The following is a 26686-nucleotide window of genomic DNA, read 5'->3' as shown; positions in this document are numbered from 1 at the left end:
ACTGTAAACTCGTTCAGGTTTTCTAATAGATTATTTGGGGAATAACCCGTTCTTTCTATCCTATTTTAACACTGTAAGAGCTCAAAAAATAAGCAAACAGCTTACTACGTACACACAAAGCTTAACATAAATAGCTGATAACACTGGATTACCATGCTGTAATAAAGTTAAAAGATATTCAAACACCATATTGTATTAGAAAGGAAGAGTCTGGAGCACTGAGCCTGGTGCAAGACCTGAGGCCTGAACTAGAGGCTCTGAACCAAAGTCAGGCCATGTATTAAAGCAGATTCTTACAAGTTTACTGTCCGGAACATGAACTTGGCAAAGTTGCTGCTAGTGTTACTAAAATATAGGCACTCCTAAGAAGTACCAGGCAGTAGATATTTGCATAAATACATTACAGAAGGCTAGTACAGATACACCCCAATCTAGTACAAGGTAAGATAGTTTGACAGAATAATGAATAGCAGTGTTTTGTCCAAAATATCAGGAACAAGGTACAAGGGGAGGTAACAAACAGACGACATGAAAAGTGTGTAGTAGCACGTAACTTGTTTGTCTCGTTCTATAAGTGTCGCGGTACCTCGCCTTAATCCTTTATGTGGCCAAGGGGACAGCAGAAACTCCCACTGCTGACTGAGCCTCTCCTTGCCACAGGGCACTCATATTAATGGACTTGTGCAAGTTGTGTGAGTCGTTAGGACTGTGCGTTGAGGGCAATAAACCTGGCCCAGCGCCTTTGTCACCCAACTGTACCTATGGTCTTTCTCTATGAGTAACATCGAGGTCTGCTGAGCTAGCTGGCTGCGGTCTCTGCTAGTGCTAATAACTCCGGAGCTCCAAGGACAGAAATACTGAGCAGCTGTAACAGCTTAGGAGCCTTGACAGCATGCCTCAGCAACAACATTCCACCTTTCTACACGTTAGGTGTTGGAGGTACTCTTCCGAGCAACATTTGAAGGGAGGGGGGATTGCACTATTTGTCTAACTTTCATAGTCAAAAGAAGGGTTATCCCATATGTGTTTCAAACCTTACCATCATTAGCAGCTGTGGAGCTGCACGTTTCAAGAAGCAATATAATATGAAACTTGGACAGTCTCATATTGCTTCTGAAAGAAGAGAGGATAGGAAAATAATGGCATGAGGGTATAAATTCTCAGCACTGTGCACCGAGCCTCTGAAACCACATTTCATTTCTAGGAATCATCGCAGAGCTAAAACACTGCTCCTCCCACTAAACGTTGACTGCTTTTCTGGCAACAGAATGGATGTGAATGGTATTCTTGTATGAATACAGTTTACAAATCTTGTCTTGTTAGCAACTAAGTTTTACCAGTGCCAAGCTGTATTACCCATTTGTTTTGATAACTGCAGAGAAAAGAAACACAAGGGCCAATTTTCAAAGGTCCTCTGAAAATGGACCCCATAAAATTCGCAAGGACATCTCTTTGCAACACTAAAACTTTTCATGTGGGCTTGAAAACAGGTTTTATGTTTTTGACCTGATGACCTGTTGAGGTCCCTTCCAGCCCTTCATTTCTATTTTTCTGTGACTCTATTTCTACTCCCAAATGGCTGCACAAATACCTCCTTTGCACCTACCTATGTGTGTGAATAATTTTGTGAATGTGCTTTGGAAACTTCTTTGAAAATTTGGCCCATCAGGCCCCATTACAAACACACGTAAAGCCTCTGTAGCTTGTAATCACTAGTAATTCAACTGAGAGTGGGCAGGAGACCTCACGCTCATTACAGTTACACATTATCAATATTCTCACATGTAGAGTCCATCCCATGACCTAATAGTACTAGTATGACCTCATTTAAGTATGAATTTCATGTCTTGGCCAGACTTCCCTGGACCAATATTTGTATTCTCCCATCTCAAATTTCTGGGAATTTTAGAAGAAGTAAGACCACGTACAGCTCCCACTCATCTCGTTGTCACCAGCACAGCTCCCTCCGTGTCACTGACCTTGGTGGGACTGTAGAGTCGTGTTTGCCATGAAGAGATCTTCCGCAATATCTTGCAGTTGATTCATCACGAACTGACTGTCCCTGTAAACTCAGGCATGCGTGCCTTCTCCCTTCTCTTTTGTTTAACTCTGTGAGACTAATCCCCCCTTTCTTTGTGTTTCGGTGGTTCTTTGTCCCATGTTCCCTTGTCCTGTTGCTTCCCCCTCACTGCCCTAGAATCCCCTTGAACACACCAGTGTCGTTAGAACAAAACCACGGGCAGTGTTCGTTTTCACCAGGAGTCCCTCTCTTGCAGAGAGGGGTGGCTGGCTGAGACTGGCTGTCTTCCTTCATCTTAGTGCGCCTTGCAGAAGAGTCTGAGTCTGCTCCTGTGCCAACGGCAGAGGTTGTGGAGGCGGCAGATTTTCAGGCATCGGAAGTGCCAGCGTCAGCCTGGGTAGACAGTGTAATGTGCAAGTCTTCCTCCTCTGCGAATCCCAGCTGCTCCTTGGTGGATGCTGCATCTCTCACACCACATCACACTGTTTACACTGAATGGTTTGGCGTGTGCTGTTCCCTTCTACTTCTGTGTGAATGGAATCCCTATCTCCATGTCGGAATTGCCAAGAGCAATGGGAGACGGACGGATATTTGGATTTCGACCAAGTGGCTGCGGCTTGATTAAGCCGTGGAACTGTATGCAGGATGACTACTGGGAGGCAACCTGTCCTGGCAGCTGTGGAAGGGGAGAAGGCAATGGCCACCCCAAGCTGTCACCAGCATTCCCCATTTTTGATGTCTGAAAACCAAACCTGGCTTAACTTACCCTCTTAAAACCAAGGCTTGCCGCCCTGTGCCAGTTGCTGCATGAAGAAACCACTGACTCTCACATGAGATCTCGGGTCTTCTCGCAGAGCCTCTCCCCTGTGCTCCGAAGGAGGTTTGGTGCAATTTGTAGAGAAATGGCAAAAACCCCAATGTCTTTGTGTTTGGATAAACCAGCCAGCACCACCCAATATACTTATTGTCCCTTGAACCTGTGCCCACTGCCATGGATGTCACTAGGCTTCAGGCTAGCTGATATACCCTATCTATATCGGTACAATCAGCTCTCAGCCCACATGGAGAACCCACAGTGAACACGTCTGCTGTGACATCCAAGAGATGCACGCTGTCGGGATGAAAGAGTCTGGGGCAGCCATGGACAATGCTTTCATGCTTCAGCACCGAGCCCTCAGCTGCATGGGCAAATGATCTCATAACCCAGTAAATGCCCCCAACCTTCTCCCAGGCAAGCCTTGAAACCATGCAGGGTTGCAACTCAGACCATACCAGTGGATTGGATGGAAAGAGGAGTCTCGGGTCTCTGGGGAAGGATGGGCATGTTGGATATGCACCAGCAAAGAATTAATGCAGACAGATAGTTCCCTAGCAGCATTGTTCTAAAGGTGTAGGGTTGATTAAAGCGTGGTGAGGTGGGCAGTGCAAACTGGCCAGAGGTGCAGGGCACCTTTGCACCCCACTGAGAATAACACAGGCCCTGGCTGGCTGAAAATACTAATAATTTTGAGGCTGCGGGAGAACAGGGAGCAAGTTTGGTGGCAGTAGCAGGAGGGACAAAGCAGGGAGAGCCTGTTGAGACACAGTGACCCAGCAAGTGGAGGATGGCTTCGGCTGATCAGCTGGTAGGGAAGTGGGGGCTGGCATGCACTGGCAATGCCGATGCTGTGGGCAGGGAAGGGTATCTGCAGAAAGAGTATTGGTGCAGGGGAGATCTCCTGACCACCGGTCAGATGTAAGCACGGCCAAGCACAGGTCTTAGGAGGGAGGCCAGAGGGAAAAGAGAGTTATATCCAGGAGGAAGCTGAGGAGCAGCCTCAGTGAAGCCTGCCTGGACACTGGTCAGTTGTAGCATGTCAAGGAGACAGGAGAATGATCTGTCCAGGAGGGCGGGGGAGCTTGGGTATTCTCCCAAATCGAGCTTGGTTCCCCGGCAGCAGTGGCCAAGGAGTGGAAGGCAGTAAACAAGGGGAAACCCCCAAAGGCTGCACGTCAGGGATCGGATCTGGGTCTGGTTCTGTTCAATATCTTCCTCAATGAGTTAGATAATGGCATAGAGAGAACATTTATAAGGTTTGTGGACGATACCAAGCTAGGAGAGGTTGCAAGTGCTTTGGAGGGTAGGATTATAGTTCAAAATGATCTGGACAAACTGGAGAAATGGGCTGAAGTAAACAGGATGGAATTCAATAAGGACAAATGCAAAGTACTCCACTTAGGAAGGAACAATCAGTTGCACACATACAAAATGGGAAATGACTGCCTAGGAAGGAGTACTGCGGCAAGGGATCTGGGGGTCATAGTGGATCACAAGCTAAATATGAGTCAACAGTGTAACGCTGTTGCAAAAAAAGCGAACATCATTCTGGAATGTATTAGCAGGAGTACTGTAAGCAAGACACAAGAAGTAATTCTTCCACTCTCCTCCGCGCTGATTAGGCCTCAACTGGAGTATTGTGACCAGTTCTGGGCGCCACATTTCAGGAAAGATGTGGACAAATTGGAGAAAGTCCAGAGAAGAGCAACAAAAGTTATTAAAGGTCTAGAAAACATGACCTATGAGGGATGATTGAAAAAATTGGGTTTGTTTAGTCTAGAAAGGAGAAGACTGAGAGGGAACATGAGAACAGTTTTCAAGTAGATAAAAGGTTGTTACAAGGACGAGGGAGAAGAATTGTTCTTCTTAACCTCTGAGGATAGGATGAGAAGCAATGGGCTTAAATTGCAGCAAGGGCGGTTTAGGTTGGACATGAGGAAAAACTTCCGAGCTGTCAGTGGTTAAGCACTGGAATAAATTGCCTAGGGATGTTGTGGAATCTCCATCATTGGAGATTTTTAAGAGCAGGTGGAACAAACACCTGTCAGGGATGGTCTAGATAATACTTAGTCCTGCCATGAGGCAGGGGACTGGACTAGATGACCTCTCGAGGTCCCTTCCAGTTCTATGATTTTATGATCAATAAGGAGGGTGGATGAGCTGGCTGCTCTTAGCAGAGAGCCCCAGTGCAGAGCAGCAACAATGTGCATCTGACAGCAGGGAGGGGTGGGCAGGAAATGGCCCCGTCCCACCTTTATTGTGTTAGGATGTGACTGAGGACAGCGCTAAAGCACTTGCTTCACATAGTCACTGAAATCCTGCTCTGGTAGAGAGAGCTCCTGAATCGGGGTTTGAGAGAGTTTAGAGGTATTCTAATGAAGCTGTTTCCCATACCCCCAGCGGGTGGGCCCAGTCCTGCACTGCACGGAACTCCTTCGACACCCAGTGGCCTCACTGGGGCACTCCTCACGCTGCAGGATTGAGCTGTATCTTCTTGGGCAGGGAAGGTGCCTGTTTTCTGGTGGGAAAGCACCTCGTACCCCAGGGACGCGAATGGCAATAAATAATAGTAAGTAGCGCTCGACAGGTGTCCCAGTCCCATACTTTCTTCCCCCTGGAGGACTCTGCCGACCAGCACGGTTTCCTGCCATAGTAGCATCATTTTCTGTGTTTCGTATTTGCAATGACAGAAAGAGAAGCTATCGCTCATTGCAGCAGAGTAGTGCTGCCTGCCGTGTCCTTGCCCTGTGTGAACAAATAAAACAAAGTGCTGTGATCCAAGCATTTTAATTCTAGAAAGCAGTAATCTTCCTCCCCCTCCTACCAACTCCTTCCATCTTATGTTTTCCAGTCTCAGAAATGACATGTACTCCGCGGTCTTCTGACAGACAGTTTTATCACCTAGTAGGAAATCCTTATTTTCAATTCTTGCCTTGAAATTCAATATTAACTTAATACATCTGCTGTAAAGTTCTCACTAGCCACCTCATTATAAAGAGCTTCAGAATGAAAATATCCTTCTACATTTGGCCAGACTTTTATTTTTATTTTTTACAGTCGAATGTTTCTCAGTGTCGGCAGCCCAGTCGTTTGATGGGTGTCTGTCTGTGACATTCCACTGAGTCACAAGCAATGGCAGGTGTTTACTCTGGATGGCCTCTTTCATTGAGCAGCAAAGAATTACAGCGATGTTAATTAAAACTAAAGAGCGTATATTGCCCAAGGGGGAGATGGAAAAGATCTCATCTTTGTTCTTCACAAATTTTTATGGTAAACTGAGACATTTCAGGGAAAAGTCACATTTCTGAAAAACTGCAGCCTAGCAAAATTCGCACGACGTCTGGTTGTTTGGAAACTTCACTAAATGTAGCCAAATCTTACTTTAGAGAAAAACAAGTCATTATTCACTTTGTTTTTTAAAAAAAAAAAAAAGACTTAGCTTTTTCTGGGTGGAGGGGAGATTGTGGAAGGAAGACTGAATTATTTTCATTACATCTTTCCTTGGGGAGGAAGGATGGTCCCATGATTAGATGCTAGTCCAGGATTTAAGACAACCAGGTTCAAGTCCCTGGTCAATGGGAGACTCCCTTTGGGTATGTCTACACAGCCCGCAGCCCTGAGCCATCGAACCCAGGTCGGCAAAGTCGGGCTAGCGCTGCTGTGCTGAAAATAGTTATGTGGCAGCTCAGGCTCCAGTCAGATCCTTCATCTATCCAAGTCAATGGCAAAGCTTCCATTGCCACCCGCGGTGCTGGAGCCAGCTCATTGGTTGACCAGTGGGGACTGTAGCACCATCCTATCTCCGCAGGGGGTGGTGAGGATGAATACACTGCAGATTGTGAAGTGCGGCAGGCCATGTCAATACCACAGAGAGACGGAAACATTTATTTTTGCTGTAGTTCCGTGTCTTGTCATTTCTGGCATTTCTTTTTATGAGTTTCAGTCCTTAAAGCCAGAAGGGCTCATTCCGCACATCCATTCGGAGCCTCCTGGACGATGCAGGCCAGAGAACCTAACTCAGTAATTCCTGCATCGAACCCACTGGTACAGCTAGAGCTGTTTCACTTGTCATTTTAAACTTTTAAAAGAACTTCAGGTGACTCTTGTGCCCATTTTGAGATCTGGTGGGCTGGCTTTTTGTGTCCTTATAATTGTGCCCAGGTAGTTCCAGGCCCACTAGTAGGGTTTTTAAAATATCCAGGGCTTGCCCCTGTTCTTTCACCCCAGTTTGGGCGTCTCGTGCTGAAAATGCTTGAAATGTTACCCTCAGCAGTCACCACTGCTCTGGTCTTTTGTATCGCCTCGTTTTGCTTAATTTTTCACACACACGCACCTCACACACTCCATACAAATACATCCACCCACTCACACATTCTGTCTCACACATACAGTCAGCCCCTCATTCAGGACACATAATTTATTCATCCCAAGATGCAACTGTGTGCTTGTTATATTTAGGCTGTTTTAATGGTAGCTTTAGAAATATTTAAAAAGCAGGTGAGCTTTTACACCCAAACAAGGATGGTGAGCCCGTGCTTATCCTAATTAAAAGCATAAGCTTCATGGAAGATCTCAGCTGTGAGCCTTCCATTATGATACGGTTGTAAGAGGGTCTCTCTCTATCCAGCTGGGAATTGCTCAGGTTGAAAAGTTGAACCTGAAACTCATGGAGCTCCTGTATCCTTTGCCAGCTATGGCTGACATACAGGCTTACACGTTATGTATTATGAAGGGCAGCAGAGAAGTAGCAAGTGTTTTGGGTCTTGTAATTGTCAGATATCTGGAAACATACCACAGCCTCCAGATTGTCAACATGATCTTTAAATGTGAGCTTTGAAGAGGAGAACATAAGAAAATTATCCAATGGACTGTTGGCATCCTGAAAGGCAGGAATGCGCCTTGATCATAACCTTCTTTAGGGCTGTCCCCAGACTACACAAGCTCTGCAACCTATGGATTTGCCCTGTAATCCTCTTCAATGTCAGGGCCAGTTGGGAGGGAGAAAAAAGATCTCCCCATCCAGACATCAGCAGCAAAAGCAGAGTGGAAAAATATGGGTGCCCCCTTCAGCAGCTTGGGACCCTACTCTTGCATCGTGCCCTACAAATGGAAAAGCCATCCCTGCCATTTGTCATGCAGGCTGGTTAAAAAAGCCAAGTAAAGGATAAACATCATCCCCCACTCCCAGAGAGGGGCTAAGGATTGTGTGAGTTCTGATAGAAAGATGCATTATTGTTCACTTATATGTGGCTTTTCCCTCAGCGTTTTTCATACTCCGACAGCTCTTCTTTCCTGGAACTGATTGCAAAATCTCTGAGGCAGAAGCTGTTGAAATGGAAGCTGCACACATTGAAGCTACTTGTGGTGGGATTGTCAGTTTCTGCCACTATTTTTTTCATTAAATTTTCATTTAAATTAGGGCTGTCAAGCGATTAAAAAAATTAATCATGATTAATCGCATTGTTAAACAATAATAGAATACCGTTTGTGAATGTTTTTCTACATTTTCAAATATATTGATTTCAGTTACAACACAGAATACAAAGTGTACAGTGCTCATTTATATTTATTTTTGATTACAAATATTTTCCCTGTAAAAACAAAACAAAGAGTATTTTTCAATTCCCCCATTACAAGTACTGTAGTGCAATCTCTTTATCATGAAAGTTGAACTTACAAATGTAAAATTATGTACAAAAAATAACTTTGCATTGTAAAATAAAACAATGTAAAACTTTAGAGCCTACAAGTCCATGCAGTTGTGCTTCAGTCAATCACTCAGACAAACAAACTTGGTTACAATTTGCAGGAGATAATGCTGCCTGCTTCTTGTTTACAGTGTCACCTGAAAGTGAGAACAGGCATTTGCATGGCACTGTTGTAGCTGGCATCACAAGATATTTACATGCCAGATGCGCTAAACATTCATATGTCCCTTCATCTTCAGCCACCATTCCACAGGACATGTGTCCATGCTGATGAAGGGTTCTGCTCAATAACGATCCAAAGCAGGGCAGACCGATGCATGTTCATTTTCATCATCTGAGTCAGATGCCACCAGCAGAAGGTTGATTTTCTTTTTTGGTGGTTCGGGTTCTGTAGTTTCCGCTTCTGAGTGTTGCTCTTTTTAGACTTCTGAAAGCATGCTCCACACCTCGTCCCTCTCAGATTTTGGAAGGCACTTCCACAGATTCTTAAACCTTGGGTCGAGTGCTGTAGCTATTTTTAGAAATCTCACATTGGTATCTTCTTTGCGTTTTGTCAGATCTGCTGTGAAAGTGTTCTTAAAACAAACATGTGCTGGGTCATCATCCGAGACGGCTATAACATGAAATATATGCAGAATGTGGGTAAAACAGAGCCGAAGACATACAGTTCTCCCCCAAAGAGTTCAGTCACAAATTTAATTAGCGCATTATTTTTTAACGAGCATCATCAGCATGGAAGCATGGAATGGTGGCCGAAGCATGGAGGGGCATATGAATCTTTAGCATATCTGGCACATAAATACCTTGCAGTGTTACAAAAGTGCCATGCCAACGCCTGTTCTCACTTTCAGGTGACATTGTAAATAAGAAGCAGGCAGCAGCATCTCCTGTAAATGTAAACAAACTTGTTTGTCTTGGCGATTGGCTGAACAAGAAGTAGGACTGAGTGGACTTGTAGGCTCTAAAGTTTTACATTGTTTTGTTTTGAGTGCAGTTGTGTAACAAAAAAAATCTACATTTGTAAGTTGCAATTTCATGATAAAGAGATTGCACTACAATACTTCTATGAGGTGAATTGAAAAATAGGATTTCTTTTGTTTATCATTTTTACAGTGCAAATATTTTTAATAAAAATAACAATATAAAGTGAGCCCTGTACACTTTGTATTCTGTGTTGTAATAGAAATCAATATCCAAAAATATTTAATAAATTTCATTGGTATTCTATTGTTTAACAGTGCAATTAATTGCAATTAATTTTTTTGAGTTAATTGCGGGAGCTAACTGCAATTAATTGGCAGCCCTAATTTAAATGTAACTTAAACTTTTGCGTGAGCTTAGTCCCAGCTTGTCAGCTCCAAACTCCTCTGTCTGTGTGCCGAGGGCAGTCACAGTGCAGGCTTGCCTGGGCCTCCTCATCCATATGCCTCAGTGCTGTATTGGACGGAGAGTATTTGCATGCCTTTGCTGACAGCGCTGGATCTGCCAGCAAGGGCTCCAGTGGTCTTGGATTTCCTTAGGATGCAGACAGTTGTTTACTTTGAACTGGAATGAGGCCATCAAGTTGTCATGCTGTGGTAACAACTTTTGGCTACTAGGTTTGCACTGATTCCACTGCCAATCCCTTGGGCCATCCATTCCTCCCAAAAACTGTTCACAAAAATACATTCCCCTGTCCTATTTCCAGTCAAGTTAGCCAGCCAGCGTCCAGGACTCCTGTGTGTGCCCCAGCTCCACACCCCCACTCCACTTGTCTGGGTACAACCTCCTCAGTGACCTAGGAGTTGTGCAGCTGAGGATACCTGCCTTAGACACATAGATTAAAATCTGGCTCCTGTGGCATGAGAGTTGAGAACAAGCCCTGCTCATTGGCAGCATTAAGCCCCCAGAGAAATAATGAAGTGTCTATATTTCTGTAGGCCTTTTCCAGAATCCCTGTACTTCCCCCTGCTCATGGAGAAAAAGGAGAAGGAAAACTCCTACACCATCATCTGCTGCAATTTGTGCCTTAGCGACAGTAAAGCCACCTCTCTTGGGTTTTTCTTTTTAAACCACCTCTTTGAAACAGGAAATATATTGCTTTAGCATCAGTTTTTCAATCAGCATCAAGTTGTACTAATGTTATCTGTAGATATTATTGTACGTATTAAACATCAACATTAGTCTGAAGTCTAGTTTTTTTCCTTTACAGGTGAAGGCAGCTTCCAAATACGTCGATGTACCTGTAAGCACAATTTAAACATTGCCTTCTGTCTTAATAATTTGCATTGTGGTTTGGTTTGACTGCACATGTAACAACCCCTCAATGTGGGTTGTCAGCTGCTATTGAACCCAGGACTTTCAGAGTGATAAGCAGAGGATTCTAACACTTGAGCTGAAAGGAGGACCTGCGGTAGCTGGTGTCAATATTAAACATTTATCCTATGGAGACCTGCAACTAGGCAGGGATACGTAACTAATGGACTTCACATAGTATCAGATAGGTACCGTATTTACACAAGGAACTTGGGTCACTACAAAAAATAACAGTGCATTCTGTAATTTTTTTGTGTTCTATCGTTTTTTTCCTTGAAATTTGCATATATAAAATAGAGTGTAATTTCAGAGAGAAAAGTCTAGAACGTGTTAGAGCTGAGCCAAAACATATCTAGCACACTTGCTAGCCTGTTTTATTTTTGTTCTTCTAATTGCTGGCATATTTTACACTTTCAGAAAATGCTTTTTGTTTTAAGTATAGGGAAATGGTGGTAAGTTATCAGTGTCTGTATATGGGAAACAGTGTTGTTGAAAATAAAAAATAACCAAATTTGCTCATGTTTGCAGTTGTTAAAGAAAAATTGTACATTGGCTCCTCTAATTAGAGCTTAACACATAAGGAAGAGAGCCCTTCGAGATCTTAGATACAGCGCTTAGGTTGCCAGAAATTTACATTTAAATTGAGTTTAAGTGCAGTGTATGAATGCTAGTTGGAGTTAGGGATTACTACTGATAAATGAGGTTACATTTACAGACAGACTTTGTGCTGGGTATTTACAAATAAAAACAAGTAGACTTAAATACATCAATCCAAATTCTGCACTCAGCCACACCAGTATAAACTAACATAACTCCATGGAAATCAATGAAATGTACATGTGGCCTTGAAAACGTGCCAGGTTAGCTAGACAGGGTTACTTCAGTGTGTGTGTGACACACACCTCTTACTATGGAGGTGATACCCATGTGATAAACTGCAGAGTAATGTGATAAATTTGTCATGCACGTAGGTCTTACTCTAACATTCCAACCCTCTGAGGATCTTCAATCTTCAAACAGCCACTTTTAAAAAATCAACCTGGCTGAGGGTATGTCTGGCGGTGTGATTCCCAGCTCGAGGAGACATACTCACACGGGCATGGCTCAAGCTAGCGCACTAAAAACCGAATGTAGCCATGGCTCGCCACCCCAGGTACGCACCTCGAGTCTCTGGTGGGCACGCCCTTGGGAGAGCTAGCCCCTCCTGCCTCTCACACTGTTGCAGCTGCCTTCTAGTCTGAGCGCACTAGCTCAATCAGAACTAGTGTGAGTAACGCATCCCCAGCTCCAAGTGTAGATAACCCCAGAGAAGTGTTTCCATCTCCTTACCCCAGATGTGGAATTCCCCTCCCAAAGTACACCTGCCTTGGGTCCAGTATGGACAAGATTCAGTCCCAGGCAAGTAAGAGCATTTCTCTGCATAAAAATGTCCTGGCTTTAAAGTTTGGTGTCTCATGGCCCTTGAGGAATAGAAGTGGGCCATTTATAACACTGGGAAGGGGCAGCTTTTAGCCTCCCAGTGGAACTCAGCAGTCACCTGCATGTAGAACAGCTTGAGATGTCTGACCTTAAAAATGTCTAGGCTTCTAAGTTACTGAGGCACATTTGACAGTTTCAGCTGCTATGACTTCAGATACAGAAAAGCTTTTCAGGGGGCTGTCGGACTCCCTCGGAGCCCTGCCCAGTTGGACTGCCAGTGAGTATGGCATTCCAAGGTGGAGGGTTACAAGAAAGAGTCCCAGTAAAATAGTATATAACTCTCAAACATTTCCAAAATAGATTTTCCTGTAAAATAAACGATGGGGTCATGTAGTATCAAGGGTTTCTTGGCATTCCTTTGGGATGCCTTGCACAGTGCTCATGGCTTACCCCATGTGAGCAGTTCACTCCAACCTCATTTTAAATAAAACCTCTACACCCCACCATCAGCTGTTCCACACACACACACACACGTCCACCAATATATTTGTGCACGTGTGTGACCACATATTTGGGAGTGTTACCTGGACTCTGTTTTGTTTCAATTTTATGATCGCTCACTAAATATTACAACTAAATTTTACAAGTGGTAATAATTACAACTGGTCCGATTAAGATTTGTCCACAGCAAGATGGTGCTGGATTCCATATTTCAACCTGTAATTAAGGTAGCTATGAAGAGCCTTTCTCTTTCCAGATCAGAAAATTAAGAGGCAAAATGCTCCTTGAAGAGTTCAAACAGCCCAGTTGTGTTTTCAAGGTAGAGAATGGAAAAGAAACATCAGAGCTACAACACCTCTTACAACATTGTCATTAATGTGCATTTTGTGTGATTGTATAGCAAAGCCAGCATCACATGGAGAGGACTGAGCTGTTCAGGAGGCATAAGGAAATAGATTTAAAATAACCCTTTATTCATAGATGTTTAGCTGATATCTACTACCGTTTTGTGTGTGTGAAATGAGATGACACAATATATCTGCATGTAAATGTCAAAGAACAATATCTAACTGAAAGAAAGACCGTGTATTTGTGAGAAGAGTTCTCTGTGAATATAGGCTGCCACTTGTATCACAATGTGTCCTGAAGCTGGGAATCCATCGTTTAGTTAATATGGGCCAGATTCTACTCACACACAGGTTTAATATTGGTGAAACCCCATTAACTTAGATGGAGCTAGCCTTCCTTTTCACCAGTGTAAGCAAAAGCAGCATCCACAGTAGCAGTGAGCCACAGTATCTCTAGGTGAAGTGCAGAGAAAACCGTAATTGATTATGGGTTCTTCTTTGGGAAAAGAGAACGCATCCTGTTATTGAGCAGATAAGCCATCACTTACATCTAATTTCAGAAACTTGTGTTGTATCAAAAAACTGCAACACTTTTAGTGCCACCATGAAACTGGCACAATCAGCATGCTGAACATTGCTTCAAAGTATAACACTTGACTACTGCCGCATTTGTGTTGTCCTCATTGGTTTTCAAATTAATACCTTGTCATTGTTTCAGTAGGTGTTAAGAAATGTTACTGGCATCCCAAGGGCCAAGCATTGGCCCTTTGCTTGATAATTGTTTGCTTTGTATTAAAAAACTACTTCCCCACTGCTTTCCAAACGGTCCTCATTTTCACCCTGGAAATTACACAGAAGTGTTAACTAACTTCAATTTACAGTGGCTGACAATCACATCTTAGAGAGAACCGATACTTTGTGATCTGAGGTAAATCACAATAATGAAAACTAATGACACTCGTTATTAACCAACTTACAATGTGCCATGGAAATTTAAGGTTCTGTGGCAGGTCTTGTAATGACTCATATTACAGTATTTTAATGGGTTTCCTTTGAGATCAGTTTGATTTCAACATATCAAGCAGTGTGAACTCAAAAGTGTTTTTTAGTATATTTCTCCCTCTCCATCTACTTCAGTTGCAGCTTCCTTTAAAGAAAATATCAAAAGTATCACTGCCTTTCACAAATCTAATGTACTTATAAGTTAAGGTTTAAAACCAATGAATATATATGGCGATATGTACAGATATAGCTATAGGTATCCTAGAAATGTAGCGCTGATTTAGACATGTTGGGAAATTTGCTGATTTATGATTTAACTAGTTTATTTTAAAATATAAGTCTATGTTCAAGCTAAAGTCTAAGTTCTAAACAACAAAGAAATGTGATTTTGGTGTGAATAATAAAATGTTCATTGCTTACTACACACCTTCTCGCACCTTAGGAGAGGAAACAAGAGACTAGGGCGGGGTGTTAGCTTTCTAACTTCATAGAACAGAGGGTTTGCATATAGAAGGTGACACTGAAAAACCCCCGCGTGATTTGTTGTTTCATTAATTAGGTCAACAATACCAAACATAGCACGAGAACTTCCTGGCATCAGTGTGTCAAGGAAAGGCTTTATTCATCTGAGTAGCTTCCCTCTAGGCAAAATAAGCAAGCGAGATAGTGTGTTTGCATGATCTTGTGCTGCACAGGCTGCATAGACAGAGTGGCTCGTTGGCTTTGCGGCATACAAAGCAGCCAGCCGTGATATCACCCAAGTGCACCGTAGGTATCAACGGGGAGTGTGGTGCACAGCAACAGTTTAAGGACAGCAGGGAGCTTGAGGAGAGAAACAACAGCAACAGGACTACATAAAGGAGCTGCCTTGTATGAAGATGTTTATGTTTTTCTTTCTCTCTCTTCTTTTCTTCCATACAGAAGCCGGGGATGGATGTTGCTGATGCCTATGTGACATTTGTTCGCCACTCTCAGGATGTCTTGCGTGATAAGGTCAATGAGGAGATGTATATAGAAAGGTTATTTGATGTAAGTAAATGCCTTCTCCTCCTTGGAAACCAAGCAGGAGACTCCCCCAAAATGTGACAAAATAAGACAGGAGGATAAGTCACATTTTGAGAAAATTGATTGGTTATAGATTACAAAACAAAAAATCTTTCCTTTCCTTCTGACTAAGGCTCTTATCTGCTGTCCGCCTGCTCTAACTCTGTACTCTGATCTGCTGTGTCCTGGTCTTTATGTGTGTGGTTTGTAAGATAACAGCATCTTTTAAGCCAATACTTACTATGTTAAGTTTGTGAGAAATCTTCCTACAAGAGGAACATCTTGGTCAGTGTTCTTATCATTAAAATCCGAGGCAATTTTATGACAGATGTGTTAGTCGGGGACCATCTCTTTGGTATGTTAAATTAATTGTTTCTGACTGCCCAGCACTCAAAACTTGAAAATGAACTCTGCTACATTTTTATATTTTAAAATAATGACCAAAAGATAGCTGATAAAATCTGTGTTTTCATGCTTCAGAAGGACTATGTTGTGCACCAGATGTAAAAGCTATAATATGGTCTCCCTGGGGAAAATGGGATGGTTGCTCTAGTCAAAAGGACACAGATTTTTCGGGAGTTTTGTCCCCTTCCCACTCCGCCCCCTGCGCCAAATTAATTGATAACCTGTAAAAGAGAACATTGACCTTGATGCCCAGCAGCCTACATTTACATTTATTTATTTATTATTATTATTATTATTCACATGCAACATATGAATGCATGTTAACTGATGTACCTGTCTCTCTCTCTGTTGCTTTTGTTGTGTGACACACTTTCCGTCCTTGTAGCTATTGTTCCCTGAAGGTTTTATGTTTATGGCAAGCACTTAACATTAGTGTTTCAGTTTCTTCTAGGATCTTTGTTTATATATTGATTTCTGTGACTGTGTGAAACAGCTTACATTCAAACTTTCTTGTCTTTCACCTCTCAGCAACTCATTCTTCAGTCTTCTGGCTCTAGAATTTTAATAACTTTATATGCTTTGTTTACTTACTCATTTGCTTCCACAGTGTGTAGGGAAGGCTTTTTTTTCCCCAATCAAACGCCTTCTTTACTTGATATTCTTCTTTCTTCACGTTACCTTTCCCTTAGAAACCTCTTCTTACTTTATAATTCCCACTCTTTCTTTCACTGATATCCTATCAGATTAAAATGGAACTTATCTCTCATGTCAAATGTTTTATCACATTATATCAAGTGGCATGAATTAGAGTCAAATAATCTTCCTGTGTACATCTACTAGCATGGCCCATATCCACTGAGAATGCCTCATTCATGCATAAAGCACACTAGTGACTCCTTAATGCTCTATGCGTGCTCAGTCTTCAAAGAATGTAAAGCACAGAATGCGAGATATAAATCACCCATCCAGTAAGCACTGAAAAAAGGACACAGTCACTTCTATTTTGCAGCAGGTCCACTAGTGCATTACATATCTATGTTGAATTTTATTCCAAAAGCAGTAAATTTTCAGAGATTAACTGGATTGTTCTTTTCAATGTCTTAGTTGCCTTTCCTTTGATCAGTTTCTTAAGATTCGCGGTTGTGTGGTTTTTAGAACTTTGTGTCATTAGCTCAAACTCTAAAAATCTATAACTGACCTGGGTATTTATTGGTTTGATCTGATCATACTTCGGATCATAAGACCATATTTTGGTTAAATTAGCAATAAAAAAAAATAAGAATAACCTGTAAAAGGCAAAAGTACAGAATTGCTCCTCATCTCCCCCCCACACACACACACACATTTTTCATAAGCTATACTTTTCCTAACCTGTTAGGCAGGTAAATGATAAAGGATTGTATTAATAGTAATAAATCCTATAATATTTACATATCTACATATATTTTTACATAACTGCGTGCAGCTGTCAAGGCATTGTGGAAGAGCAATTCACTTTTTGTTCTGATGTATTAGCAATTCAGTTCTGGGACCAAATCCTGCTGACCTCATTCCTCTGTGTCTCACTCAAATGTATCTCCTCACATGAGTAAGGTGCACAGGATTGGATCCTTTATTTAGATATATGGAATTAGAATGCACTAGACTTTCAAAGGTAGCAATCTTAATTATTTAAAACTGTGTTTTAGCTCTCACTATTGCAAAATTGTTTCAGAAAGAAATGCCTATTTCCCAAGTTGAGCCCTAAGATAAAGGACAAGGTGGTGACCTCACTGACTGACCTAGTAAGAGCAGAACAATTAAATTGGGGCCCAATCCTGCACACCCTTAATACTGGGCACAGTGGTGAATGCTGGGTGATGAATAGCATGGTTCCCAGTGGTGAAGGGGTTCAGGATGGGGCCCTTCAATGTTAATTCACAGAAATCTCCATCACCTAGAAATGGTTTGTTGCAGTATCTGTCATTGAATTCTCCACATGCTGGGTTTCTACACTTTAGCAGCACAGCATCAGGTTGTGAACATTTTGGATTGTTTCAGTCAGTTTTCCTAAGTGTGCCCGGACCTCCACCTATGGAAGTTGGTGATAAACGCCCATGGATTTTAATGGGGGCAGCGTCACATCCATATTTTTTCTTTTCTTTTGTTTTCATACACAGACATCTCGGTCCAGGCTTTACTCTCGGTTAGGCCTATGTAGCCAAAGGCAGACTTTGGCCGCTTTAGCTCACTGCGTTGTTCTGAAGTATGAGTAATAAAGCAAACCTGGTTGTGTATAAAACCTAGAATATTCTTAAAGTATTCAGCCCGTAATTTCATGGAGCTAAACATTGTGGCCAACTAGTTTTATTTATCTTCTTTGTTAATCCCAGTGATCGATTTCTATAAAACTGTCAGGTTTGTCAAGGCTGGTTTTTTGGGTCCAGCAGGTACAGTTTTAAGAAAGATGGAGAATGAATAATCAACATTTATATTATAAAATCCTTTTCTAATATATTATATCCTATTATATCCTTTTAAAAATACGTGGGGGCTGATTCTGCTCTCATGGGGTCAGTATATTTCAGGAGTGACACTCTTGCGGTCTGTGGAGTCGCAGCAGTGTGAGTGAGGCCAGAGTCCGATCAGAATTTGAAATCTGGACAGAGACATCAATTAACATTTTGCAGGTCTCAGCCTCAACTGGGATAAATAAACATAGCTCAATTTACCTTAATGCAGCTATGCCTATTTATTCCAGCTGAGAATCTGGCCCTACATTTTTAGTGTATCATGTTAACTCCCTTGCCATGTGTAGGGACCAGGCCAAAATCTTCCTTGTCACATGTGTGCTGCAACCCCATTGATTTCAGTGGGATTTCAGGATTGTCAAGAAGGATATAGGGATAGATCCTCCTTCCATGCAAGTCACTGGAAAAACTCCCATTGACTTGACTGGTGCAAAATCAAGCCCATAATTTGGTCCATTACATGTTCTATTTTTTTGTAGCACCTGTGGTTTTTTGGTTCCTCCCTCTTCTCACCTGGTATTTCCATTTATTTGCTCTGTTTGTTTTCTACCATTAAAAAAGGCTGGATACGTTTAGTTATACCATGTTCCCGACAACAGCTGAGGTAATATTCTTAGTGCTCATTCTGTCAGTACTTGCATAGCAGAACTGTGCTCTTTGGTGGATATTGGTGCTTGCAGAAGATTAAAATGTAGAGCACATGGCAGGATTAAGATAATCTCCTTTATTCTATAAATTAGTCAGTTTTTTCCCTGCAGTAAAGTCATCATCTTAATTTTTAATATCTGCATTCTCTGGGTCATTAAAGGAACAGATTGTGAAATTCTGCTGGTAATCAAAAGCTAACTAGGATTTTTTATTATTTTATTTTTAAACGGTGCTTATTTGCTGCAGATTAACGTGATTTATTTATTTGGCCTGTCCCACTAGACTGGTAATATTTGTTTAGGGAGACAAGGAGGGTGAGGTAATATCTTTTATTGGACCAAGAAGAGCTCTATGTGGCTCGAAAGTTTGCGTCTCTCCCCAACAGAAGTTGATCCAGTAAAAGATATTACCCCAGCTGCCTTGTCTCTCTGTTGTCCTGGGACTGACACGGCTACAACTACACTGCATACAATGGCAGGTTTCAGAGTAGCAGCCGTGTTAGTCTGTATCCGCAAAAAGAACAGGAGGACTTGTGGCACCTTAGAGACTAACCAATTTATTTGAGCATAAGCTTTCATGAGCTACAGCTCACTTCATCGGGCTTATGCTCAAATAAATTGGTTAGTCTCTAAGGTGCCACAAGTCCTCCTTTTCTTTTTACTGCATACAATATTTTTTAAAGCTACAATACTGTAACACGGCCCACTGGTACAAAGAACTAGTAAGAGAAGAATTTAAGAACAGTTTATTGACATGCGTTCACGCTCTTTGTTTATGTGCATGTCTCTGTGTGTTCGTGTGGTTTAAAAAATTGTATGATGCTTTGAAAAAAGAGGTTGCAATCTCAGTTTAGTGTAATAGTTTGCAATTTTGTCTCTGAATGGTAATTTTTGACATATTTGATTGTTTCAAATAGGAAGCATGGGCTTGAGGTATGTCATGGACCTGAAAAAAGGGGACTGATCTTGCAGTCCTAGAGGCCAGTCCTGTGTAGTTCTGAGCCCTCTCAACTGAGGGCACTCAGCGTCTCTTCGGACCAGGCCCCTACACAGCCAGAATTCCCTCTGAGGCCAGTGAGAGATTTGCCTGCAAAGATTAGTGCCTTTCAGGATGATAGTTTACAGATTTACATCCGCACTCGTAGTTTATGTATTTTCCAGCCAATCAGAACCTATCTGATCACAAACCTATATGGTGGACCTGTTGATATTCTAATCACCAGCCTTGCTTTTGCCTAACTGGCAAAATACTGATGTCTTGGTCACAGTGTACAAAAGCTAGCGTACAAAAGGCTGTTGAATGTAGAGAAAGCAACCGTGGTTCCTGTGAATTTCAGGGTATTGATGCAAACCTCTGAAGTCCATAAATAGTGCAGATGGTATTTTTTCTTTCTCATGATTAATTCAATATCTTACCCCAAAAAAACCCCAAAACATGCTTTTGATATGAGAGATCAAATGATCAAGAGAAGCTCCTAAGATTGCAAGATCTAAACAAAAATTAATTTATTTTTTTCCTCCGTGTACTTCTTGAAGACACAAGCCTGAGTAGAAGATAAGGATTAAAACAGATGTGCTTAGTGCTAGTTCATCTGCTTAAATTTAGCAGTCTCTGAGATCAGTGATTAAAAAGCCATCTCTAACTTTGATGAAATCCACTGCACTGGTAATATTGTGTCTTTGATAGCTTTCTTATGGGCCTCATGTCCGCCTAAACCGGACATAGAAAACATTGGACTGGAGATGATACATGGATTATATGGGTCAATTATACACTTAATCTGCCTTCTGGGGATTAAATGTGCATAGATTGACTCTGTATTTGGCTTGTCCTTGGCAGTTATCAGATCAGTAAGGTTGCCCTTACTGAAAAGTCTGGTAAGAACTTAATCATGCAGTGATATGGTCCTGATGATGCAGTCGTAGTTACAGTGCTAACTGCTCTGTACTTTTGCAGAAGGCTTGATTTACCATTTTACTGTCACATTATACATTCAGCTGCCTCCGAACTCTATGTGCAGACAGTAATAGCCTGGATATTTGTTGTTAAAGGTTTAAAATACCTTCAGGAAGCCTCTTTGTATTTGCAAGAAAAATTAGGGTGTTTTTATGTTGACACACAGAGGCAAATTGAAATCAGTGGGTTTGAGGGATGTAGATGAGGAAGCTAAGGAGGGAGGGCAGATTAAGACAGTCACTCCCATGGTTGCCTGTCGGGGAGAGGATCTTCAGCTTTGATGGGACAGTCCCAGCACCCAGCATCTGCATTTGGAGGCTCCGACGCAGCTCTTCAAGATGGGGCCATTTGGCCCCTTCACCTCCCCATCTGCCAGGGAGATCCCAAAGCACCTCATGCTGGAATATCAGGGGAGGTGCTGCCTTCCCCACCTCCGTACACTGGATAGGGGCCCAGAATGGGGATCAAGAGACCTGGGTCCTATTCCCAGCCTTGCCATTGAGTCCCAGTGTGATCTTAGCCAAGTCAGCTCAGCTCCCTGCACCTCAGCTCCGTCATCTCTGATACAGGGATCAGGCTTGTCCACAGGCAAAGTGCTTCGTGCAATGCATCCCAATTAGATATGGTGACAGGAATAGACATCCATGCCCATGAGTCCAGCTGGAGCACAGCTCCTGAGAGCTCTGAGCTCCTGAGGATGCATGAGACAGGATTTGGTCCCATATTTTTAAAATGCAGTTATACTAAATATGAATTGATTCTTGAACGTAAAACGTACCAAGTCAATACAAGTCGGAACTGAAGGAGCACTGAAGTTTCAAAAAGAAACCTTGGCACAAATTACTATTGGACCCCAGTTCTGCAGTTAGCACTGACGTCTATGGGACTCCTCATATGCTTCAAGTGATGCCACATGCCCAAGCACCCTGCTGAACCAGCACTTCGTATACTCCTAAATATGTGAAAACAACGGGGAGTCCGCCGGCACCTTAAAGACTCCTTGTTGTTTTTGTGGCTACAGACTAACCCGGCTACCCCTCTGATACGTGCCTAAGTATATGGAAATTCGCAGAGGTGATATTGACAGCGACAGAAGAAGCTAATGCAGCTGATTGAACTTTAGAAAACAGCTACTTTTCTTCCTACACAGCCAGACTGCTCACTGGGGCACCAGTTCCCCTACTTCCATCCTGAGACAGCCTCCCTGTGCTGTTCCTTCTTCAGCTGCTTTTGTCTTAAAAAAAAAAGTCAATTTTGAAGTGAAGAAAATAAAGCAAACTGGCCTTGGTAAATACTGCACAAATTAAGCATGTCTTTAAAAGGGTTACTTTTAATGCAGCCCTTGTTTTTTCAGTGAATGTTTGAATCAGTTGAAGTCACGTCAATTGAATTTTTTACTCAAAGAAAGGAGAGTCAGATTGCAGGTACTGTGCTTCATGGCGGTTGAGTAAAACCGTAAAGTACAGTGTGGTGGAAAATATTGTCCGTACACAGTTATTGCTGTCTTGGGGAAGAAGAACATTGTATACCCTCCTTTATTAATGCGGGGGTCGGGGGGGGAATTACCCAACAAAAAGGCATGTTTCAAACCCACATGCAGGGTCATGCTATTTCACAGCTGACCCCTTCATCTTTTGGAGTTCATATGCAAAGCGTGTTTTTAAAAAAGGTCAAGAGGTGTTTAATAGGCTTATTAATCATGGGGAAAGGGAAAAGAAGACCTATTTTCTTACTATTCCTGCCCACAAGCTGCCCAAGGTAGTGAGGACTTGTTCTGGAATAGGGTCTTACCTTATAAATGTATTCCGTTAACCAGGTTTATTCTTTCATGAAGTATTCATTTAAGTAGGTTTCACTTAATTTATTTTAGGGAGCCTCTTAATAAAATAAGTCCTAGATCTGTCACTGGATTTTACATGTGTGTAAGAGTTTTTCCTTCTAAAAGTCTTTATCAGAACAGCTTTTAGTGTTTCAGTAGACATTTGGTGAAGACAGTTAATTTGTTTTCTTTTCCAGAGGAGATTGTTCCATTAATCATTCTAAGAAGTCAGACTGATTGCTCTGTTACTTTAAGGTCAGCATAGTCTTGCTAACATGATCTGCACAGTGCTTTTTAGTGTTGAAGAATATTCTTCTTATGGCAGAATGGAAGCAACAGACTATTTATTTTGCCATTAAAAAAATATCCAAGGTACATTTTGTGGAAGGAATATTGTCACGTTGCATTACAGAAGACAAATTGTCCTAAATTCTGAAATGAGAGGTCAGTTAGCTTAACAACATAGTCTTTCCTGCGTAGCCAACATAGATTGTTGGATTAGAGCTGTGTGTACATATTTATCACTGTGCAATATATGCAAGTCACGTAGGGCCAGATTATTAAAGTTATGCAGATAGTGAGATTTTCAAAAGTGCCTGGGTACCTAACTCCCATTGCTGGGGGCAACTGCGAGGGGTAAGGTGGCTGGCCACCTTAGGCCCCAGTTGAATTTTCAAGAGCACCTATCCACTGCTTTTAAATACCTTTGAAAATCTGGCCCTTAAGACACTGTGAGATCTGCTTGTCTATTTTTATTTAACAGTTGTTTTTAACTAATTTGAGCTTCCAGTTGGTGGTTAGTCTAGAATGAGAACCTAGGTGTCCAATCTTGCATTTCTTGTTACCTCAAAAGCCCCACTGATTTCAACTGAAATTTTGAGAGCACAAGGAAAGCACAACTAGGTCAAAGTTTAAGTGTGAAGATAGCAGGAGTGTTGTGTGTAAAACACGGGAGGTAATTGTCCTGCTCTATTGGGCCTGGTAAAGCTCAGCTGGAGAGCTGTGTCCAGTTCTGGGCACCACACTTTAGGGAAGATGTGGACAAACTGGAGAGAGTCCAGAAAAGAGCAACCAAAACGATCAAAGGTTTAGAAAACCTGACCTATGAGGAAAGGCTAAAACAATTGGGCATGTTTAGTCCTGAGAAAAGAAGACTGATGGGGACTCTGATAAGCTTCAAATATGTTAAGAGCTGTTATAAAGAGGATGGGGGTCAATTGTTCTTTATGTCCACTGAAGCAAGGACAAGAAGTAATGGCCTTAATCAGCAGCAAGAGAGATGTAGGTTAGATATTAGGCAAAAACTTTCTGACTCTCAGGGTAGTTAAGCTCTGGAACTGGCTTCCAAGGGAAGTTGTGGAATCCACATCAATGGAGGTTTTTAAGAACAGGTTGGACAAACACCTGCCAGAGATGGTCTAGGTTTACTTGGTCCTGCCTCAGCGAAGGGGGCAGGACTGGATGACCTCACAAGGTCCCTTCCAACCCTGCATGTCTGTGATTCTGTAGTCAATAGTTAGCTCTCACATGACACAAAATAGTCATGATACTCAGGTGAGAAAATATTTTAGCATTGGAATCTGAGACTTTGTAGATAAGTCAGTGGCAAAATGAACAGTTCTGTTTTCCCCCTAAATCCTATATTCCACTGGGCAAATCCTTTTTCCACCCCACTCCTTTGTGTGCATAGAAGTCCCAGCATGCAGTGGGACAGCTACACATGGAGAACAGAGAGTTCCCGTGTGCAGCACAGAGTGGGTTTTTCCAAGGCAAGTCCGGGGAGAACCAGAGCAGGAGCTCAGTAGGTGGGTCTTTGACTATCCAGATCTGTTGACCTAACCTCATGCACGTTTGTCTGGGATAGTAGGAGAAGGATCTGCTGCAGGGCTGAGGCAACAGCTGTCATCACAGAGTGGTCCACTGCCTTCCCCTGGCATTTGGAGCAGGATCTTATACCCCCGCTGTATGCTGGGATGAGGATTGGGCCTGCTGCATTAACAATGAGGGATTGTTTGTTGTCCAGTAGCTTCTTCATGCCTCGTTCCCTTTTCTCTCTGCAGTCCAGTCCCCCACAATTGCTCTGAGGGAAGCAAGTGAGCCAGTGGTGCATGTTAGATTAGCCGTTATAGGCCACTTCATTTCTCTTGGGCGGCAGTTTTTTTCTTTCCCCAAGATTCCTTTAAACCTCACCCTGCACTTATGATATCAGCGTACAAAACTGCTTACCAAGAGCTGGCAAAGAAATACCTTTTTTCTGTCCTGAAGTCCCATGTACGATACAGGGGATCCTTTTCTCCCCATTCACTCTTTTCCAGTTCACAGTTAATACCTAGGCAGCCTTTAACTACACTTTCTGGCATGTGCAGGCTATACAAGAGAACTCAATGAAAGGTTCCCAACTCCAGTTTGTGACGTCTTTTGATTCAGTTCTAGTGTTAAAATCTAAAAAACCCCTGTACAATTAAAGTATTGTATGACATACATTGCATCTTATTAATCAACATTACATCCAATTATACTGTCACTGTATTATATTGCTTTGACAAACAAAGGGCTGGGCTCTTTACAAAAATGTTACGTAGCTATTATGTTTAACCAGGCTCTTTATATGGGAACCTCGGTTTAAAATGTCAACATCTTTTCTTTACAAAAAAAATTTAAAAAACACAAGTGGAGACTACTTCAAATGCAGAAAACAGTATTGCAATCTATATTTCACCTTTTTTATGCAAAAACTATTTTATCAAAATTGCAAATAATGCAAAATTTGAATGCGGGGCAGAATCCTTCGGGGCAATGATCACTTGTGTATAAAATGTCATGATACAAGCACTGTGAATTTTTGCACAGTTGTATCCGCTTGGGAGGAAGAGAAAGGACAGGTACCCAGGAGCAAAGCATGTCAGTACACCGAGGCCACGTTTAGGGCCAGATCCTGTAAACACGCACCACTTTACTCATCCAAGTAGTCCTCTTGACTAGGGGTAGATAACCAGCATTGACTTTGGTGGGTGTACACGTGTGAGTAGAGTTACCCATGAGCATTTGGAGGAATGGGGCCCTAAAGAACAACTTGAAGAGGCATGTGTCCTTTGGAATTAATTCCTGCAAACTCTGGGTGGGGTTATAATTCATGGGTGAGGTGCCATACCCTATGTCAGAAAAGCCACCATCAAGGGGCCACAAGGCAGCTGTAATCCAAGAGGACCCCCTACACACACATAGGTGCTCCAGCTATTTCCTGGATGTAATGACTGCCTCAATGACAACCCACAAGCTATTTTTTAACGCCCAAATCCTGCAACTCTCCCTACCTGGCAGACCCCTCCACCCGCAGGGGGCCAGGGCTGTCTGGACAGTTGCAGTATTGGAGTCTGAGGCCATCTGGTTGCAACAAGTGAGTGTATTGGATCCCCATGTCTTTTGCACCTCTGCACTGGCTTCTTTTTAAGAATTAAACATGTTTCCAACTGCGTTCTTCTCACCTTCAAATCCTACAGGTAATGGATTTTGTCCAGGAGAAGAGTTATGAATCTTTAATGGCCAGGACTTTAGTTTTACATGTCATCAGAAAAACAGCATCTTCTTCAACACAACCAAACCAGGCTAGGTGATTGGTTCCATCATAACTCAGAAGAGTGCCACCTTCTCAGGCCCTGTCCCTACAAACTCATGTGGGTTTAACTTTACTCACCAGAGTCATCCCACTGACTTCAGTGAGCTTTGGCTCCGGCCCTGTCATGTGGTGGGGTTCCCTCACTCTGGACTCCTCACTGCCAGCAGTCCTCACGCACTCCTGCATAGGTTCACCACTGTGTGCTTTATGTACAATGGGCTATACAAGTCATTGTCCGCACATGACCTAAGGCTTTGACCTTCTCCCTAGGTGCAGATGGAAAGGGGGGAGATCTCCCCTCCATGAGAGCCTGGGCTGCTCTGGCCCTTCCTTCGGGCCTTCCCCTCTTTCCCCTTTCTCTTCCTGTATCTCTTTCACCTGTCCTTAGCTGAGGAGCTGAATCACCTTAATTGTTTAATCACCTGGTGTTTAGCCAGTTATCTCCTCAGTTTGGCCCATATGGGGATGCTTACAAAGTGCACAGAGAGATGAGTCCACCTTAGGCTACTCTCAGTCTGTGACAGGCCCCTTCCTACAGTAAGTCGCTTTTTCCTTTGACATCCCCCATCCAAGTCCTGT

The 26686-nt window shown here is 42.5% G+C and overlaps 1 protein-coding gene across 14 annotated transcripts in view; it reads left to right on the top strand.

Annotated features, from left to right (window-relative positions):
• CADPS (calcium dependent secretion activator) overlaps nt 1-26686 on the top strand; it is a 374509-nt gene that overhangs the window by 329243 nt on the left and 18580 nt on the right. For all 14 annotated transcript variants that reach the window (XM_074957378.1, XM_074957382.1, XM_074957385.1 and 11 more), the window contains 2 exons: nt 10737-10769; nt 15031-15138. In XM_074957378.1, the coding sequence (XP_074813479.1) occupies nt 10737-10769; nt 15031-15138 (141 nt within the window). The remainder of the gene's footprint in view (nt 1-10736; nt 10770-15030; nt 15139-26686) is intronic.

Source organism: Natator depressus, chromosome 7, assembly GCF_965152275.1.
Source record: "Natator depressus isolate rNatDep1 chromosome 7, rNatDep2.hap1, whole genome shotgun sequence".
Taxonomy (NCBI): Eukaryota; Metazoa; Chordata; order Testudines; family Cheloniidae; genus Natator; species Natator depressus.
This window is presented reverse-complemented; position numbering and strand designations above follow the sequence as displayed.